General features: G+C 60.4%; 1 protein-coding gene across 1 annotated transcript in view; it reads right to left on the bottom strand.

Moving 5' to 3' along the window:
• Positions 1 to 5,299, bottom strand: part of PLEKHA6 (pleckstrin homology domain containing A6) — a 54,995-nt gene that overhangs the window by 11,421 nt on the left and 38,275 nt on the right. Inside the window, exons 10-13 of the mRNA XM_035893747.1 lie at positions 5,003 to 5,296; positions 4,468 to 4,554; positions 3,584 to 3,637; positions 1,244 to 1,324 (exon numbers count right to left, since the gene is read on the bottom strand). Coding sequence (XP_035749640.1) covers positions 1,244 to 1,324; positions 3,584 to 3,637; positions 4,468 to 4,554; positions 5,003 to 5,296 — 516 coding nt within the window. The remainder of the gene's footprint in view (positions 1 to 1,243; positions 1,325 to 3,583; positions 3,638 to 4,467; positions 4,555 to 5,002; positions 5,297 to 5,299) is intronic.

Below are 5,299 nucleotides of genomic sequence, written 5' to 3' on the forward strand. Positions count from 1 at the left end.
TCGGATGAAGGCACACCCCCCCTCCCCCTACCTAGCCCAGTGCCCATCGGCTGGGTGAGCCACTGGGATTAGCCGGAGACAACCTCTCTGCAGGACGCCAAGAGCTGAGTTGAAGAGATGCCTCGTGAATCATTAACTGCCTGGCGTACAACGGCCACCATTGCACAGGCAGGGAAACAACGGCAGAAAGATTAAGCTGTAATCCCACTTAGCAGAGTGGAAACACCTATAAATCAGCAGCTGCATCAGGGCCTGTTTACCATCCGGCTTCTCTGTGAGTCATCTTCCTTTCCTGGAAATCTAAATTACTAATGGGACCTCAACAATTAAATGCCTCCAAGATCCCGAGATGAAAGGCATAAGATAGGAAGAAGAGGATCATTATTGCTAGAAAGCAAGACGCTACTTTAGAGCCATTTAAAACTACAGGACAATGCAAATAGACCTGAACCTGGGAAATGCCCAGCATGGCTGGAGGCAGAACCTGGCGGATGGGGATGCTGCTGCCTCCAGGCAGGGAGCCCGGCCAGCGAGAGCATCTCAGCAGCTCCACCTTCATCCTCCAGCATGTCCCCACACCCCGCAGATGGGAACAGGCACCTTCCCTTCCATTGGAAAACCCGATCACTGCATACTCGCACAGCCAGGAGATGCCCTGGGCAGCGTAGTGGGGCCCCACAACCACCCTGCCCAGGGCTGCGGGTTGCAGTGCACCCAGAGACACCTTCCCAGGTGGGGAGACACCGTCCCATGATGGGGTCTGCAGCCCAACATCAGCAGGGACATCCCCATGCTTTTGCAGCCCCTCTCTGAGCAGAGGAACAGAAGGAGCCAGAGCCTCAGTAAAAGGCTGTTTCTTCTCCCTGTTACGGGAGTTATCGCTTTGGTTTAAGAGCCTTGGGCTGGATTCCCATCTTTAAGTCATCCCACACCTTCTCCTTCCCTCACCACACGATGGCAAATGGAGGGTGAGCAAAGCACCCAAGTCCAGCCCAAACGAGGATGAGTTCAGGACTGCCGCATCCCAGCACAAGGATTTACTGGGTTTTAATGGCTCATGGATGGATTAGCAAAGCCTGTGATGGACTAGCAGGTCACCAGAGCGCGTGATGTGCCAGAGCTGCATGGATGCTAGAGTCTGCATGAGTGGAAATGGCAGGAGGTGACCTCGGGGATGGAGCGTGGGGCGGCTGGCGTGGCTGCCATGCACGAGCCATGCACGGCCCGGCGGCCGGAGGCTTACTTGCATGTAGAGCTGAGCCCTAGGGGAGGAGGTCTCCACCATTCTGTTCACCATACTGATCAGGGTTTCGCTCTCGCTCATCTGTGGCAGACAGGGAAGGAAAGTTCAGAGGTCAGCAGAGATGGGCTCGCCTGCTACGGTGCTCGGGTGCTCTCGGAGCAGTGGGGCGGCTCAGTCCAGGAGCCCTCAGGGCATCGGGCTGCAAGATGCCACCTCCAAGAGATGTCCCAGGAGCTCAAGCCACAAGGGGACGGCTTCCCCGGGGCTGCTGCTCCTCCTCCATTTTGTGCAGTCAAGAGTGTCCTGCGCTGGTTGCATGCCCTGAAAACTTTGTTGAGGGGAAGACACAGATAAAACGGAGCCAGCCTCGAGCCGGGCGGCAGCAAACTGCACACACAGACACAAGCTTGCACAGAGACTCCCACAGCTGCAACGCACAGCGTGGTCCCAGCAGACAGACAGACGGGCCCCACTCCTCGTGCTGACCTTGTGGCAGAGCCAGGGCTGGGATGGCCCCGCTCAAGGGACGAGCTCCGGGCATAGGGGAAGGTGACCAAAGCCTGGGCTTGGGGACAGCAGCGTCCCCCTCTCCAGTCCAACAGCCTCAAGCAGCGGAGCCAGGTGGGAGCGGGGCGCTCCCATGGAGCTGGCACATCGCAGCCATGCTGCCAGGCAGGGCAGGGATGCGATGGCGTTCGGCGTGCCTGTACCTCCCCAGCGCTACAGCCGGCCGGCAGAGCCGTCCCCGGGCTGTGCCGAGCCCTCCAGGGGAGCAGGACAGACCCCAACCCCGGGGCCCGGTCACAATCCTGCAACCCGAAGGGTTTTGCTGCTCTCAGTGCACTGCTGCCAGGGCACGCAGCCTGGACTGGCCGCAGGCTCCCTCGGTGGAGCCGCTCAGATCAGCGGCACCGGAGCCTCACCGCTGCGGGAGCCCGCAGCCGAGAGCCGACGACGCAAGGGAAACCCCTCGTGCCCCGTGGCCACAGCCCTCAAGGTCCAAGGGGCAAGGGCATTTTAAGCACAAACCAAGGACCAAACACCAACAGGGTCAGCAAGGTGGGGTGCTGCCGGGGGGAGCCGTCCCCGCGACCGGGCAAACAAGGAGAGAGAAAATAAAGCAGCAAGCTGTTTGAAAAGAGATACTTGACAGCGTCACTCCGAATTAGTCTCTGCAGAGGTCAGCAGGAGAGGAGGAGGAGGAGACGCAAAGCCTTTTTAGGGAGTGTTTTAAAGAGCCTCCGAGAGCGAGCGCTGCTGCCGATGGCTGTGAAATAATCCAGAGAGCTTTTATTGCAGCGAGTGCTCCTGCCTGTCCTCGGCTCTGCTCCAAGGCAGACACAGATCCGGGCGATTACTGCACCGATGGAGATTTGCAGACTAATGAGATTGTCTCTGGAGCAGCCCCCTTAGTGCAAGCCTGGCTTTTTGCAGGCAAGCACCTGGGCTGCAGCGCTGGCCAACACCTCCTGTCCCTGGCTTTGACTTCAGCCGGTGCCTGCGGTTTCCACCCCACCAGTCCTGGGAGTCTCTCCCAGCCGGATTGCCCCCACCCAGCTCCTGGGGTGAAGTCAGTTCACAGCTTTCATAAAATCATAGAATAGAATCATAGAATCATCTAGGTTGGAAAAGACCTTTAAGATCATCAAGTCCAACCATTAACAAAACATTTCCTCCATAAACTTTCCTCCAAACACCCCCTGCCATGCAAAAACCTGGGAGCTGCTGCTTTGGTATCGATCCAACGGGTGCCTCCCCCCAGCCCTGCATCAAACCTCTCACCTTCAAGGAGGAACAGGGCTAGCGCATCACCAAAATCACCTTGCACCCATCCGGCTCCCCACGGCTCGTCCCCAGCATGGGGGGCACCAGCCCCAGGACCCTGCAGCAGCCCAGCACGCACCAATGCCGGTGGCACCGCTGGGCATGGAGACAGCATGGCCACGCTGGCACTGTGCACCGCTTGTCCCATGCTGCCCCCAGCCTGCGTGGTGCAGACCAACCTGGGGAGGGTTTCAGAGCTGGCTGCCTCCCCTGCACCCCAGGAGCGGCTCCCGGAGGCCCCGGGCACATGGGAAACTGCCCCAGCCCCCCCCAAGACCCCTCCCCACCACACAGAAGGCACTGTCGGGGGGGATTTTTGTGCCAAGCAATGAGCAACCCTACAGACAGGAAGGATGGAAGAAGCAAACCAAAGACAACTCGTGCTGCTTTAATGCCAAGAAGGGTGAGGATGGATGTTAGGGGAAGAGATGCTGCGCTGAGAGGGAAGGGGACGCCGCTGGGGACAGGGCACACGGGGACGTAAGCAGCGTGAGGCTTGCAGCCAGCTCTGCCTACCTGCTGGTCCAAATACTCTAGGTTTCTTTGCAACTGAAGGTCTAAAAGTTCATCCTACCAGGAGCCAGCAGGCATGCGGCAAGAAACGAACACACAAAACATATAAAAGAAGAAGCAAAGCGGTTAGGTGAAGGCTACGGAAAGGCGAAGACCTCTCGGCCGGGGAAGGAAGCGAGGCACCTCCCTGGCCCAGACCCAGGAGAGCTGCCATGGATGTGCCCGGCGGGAGACCTGCTCTCCTCCCGGCTCTCCCTCCTGGCTCACGGTGCCTCGGAAGAGGCACAGCCCTTTCCCTGCCTCTCTGGGTAGCGAGGATGGATGGCAGCGTGGGTAGCTTATGGTAACTCGTGCTTCTCCCTCCTCCAACAACCGGTCCTGCCCTGCGGTTTTGGGACTCTGCCCTGCACGGGGACCTCCTGGTCTCACCCTGCCGGCTCCGAGGGGAAACACCACGCAGGAGAAAGCAGCAGCCGTAGCCAGAAGTGAGGAAGCAAGAGGGTGAAGAGGTGCAGGGTCTGCGCCAGCCTCAGCCCTGTCCTTGCCGGGGACCGCCCTGGGGGTGACGAGCCTGGCCCAGCATTGCAGGGAGTACAGGGGTCCAAGGGCATCCTGCTGCCCCCGAGACCTGGGGCCTGCAGGGCAGGGACCAGGAGCCTTTCCACAAGGATTTCCTTTGGGAGGGACCAGAGACACCAGTAGAAGAACTTGCGGTCCTGACCTGTCCCAGAGCAGCCCAGCTCTGACCCAAAAAGATGCCCCTGGAGTGGTTCCCTCCTTGGCTGTCCAAGCAAGGAGCCCCCGCGCTGGCTGGCCCACCTCCCTGGGGGGCTCTGTGCACCCCAATCCACTGGGGCTCCCCCCCTCAGTGCCAGCAGCATACGTACCATCTTGTCATGGACGGTGGGGGATGCCGGGTAGTGGTATGGGTACATTCCCACAGGGACGGGCCGTCTGTCACCCAGATAGTCATACTGAGAAGAGAGGAGACGCCCCCCCCAAAAAACCAGAGACACGTGAGAGGTGTGCGAGAGGCCCGAAAGCACGTGCGAGGGCAGACCCTGGCCCCGCTTTCGGGCACGCAGCAGCGAGACAGGGACACCAGTGCTCCCTGCTCGGGAGGACATCGCTCGTGGTGGCCCTGAGCACCACCAGGCTCCCATCCCACCCCATCTCCTCCTACCCCACCTCCCCGGGCTCGCAGCAGCACATGAGCAGCCAGGAGGGAACAACCACAACCTGGGCAGCTTTACAGGATGGCAAGGAGAGACCTACAGCCATCAGCCACCGACGTGGTGGCATTTTGAGGCCCAGCTGTACAAGCAGAGCCAACAGACTGTCCTGCAGCATCCCTGCCCCGAAATCCCCGGCGAGGGTTCCCCTCCAACCCTGTGCACCCCCAGAGCCGACAGGCATTTTTACCTTTGGAGAACTGATGGATCGCCTCATCATGAAGGTGGTGGGGTCAGCGTAAATCTCCTCTCCCCGGGGTGGCAGCCGCTCGAAGCGGGCGCTGGGCGAGCGGACCGGTGAGTAGACCCGTGCCCGGCTGTAGGAGCCCTGGCTGGGCGAGCGGGGCACGGAGCGGGAGCGGGGCTGCAGTGACATCCGTCGCAGAGAGCCCGAGGCTGCATCCACCTCGTCCAAGTAGGTCGGCTGCCTCCCAGGACCGGAGAGCCAGAGCGGGACGTCTTGCCGGCCAAAACCAGGGTGCTCCTT

Source organism: Egretta garzetta, unplaced genomic scaffold (genome assembly GCF_000687185.1).
Source record: "Egretta garzetta isolate BGI_Z169 unplaced genomic scaffold, ASM68718v1 scaffold105, whole genome shotgun sequence".
NCBI lineage: Eukaryota > Metazoa > Chordata > Aves > Pelecaniformes > Ardeidae > Egretta > Egretta garzetta.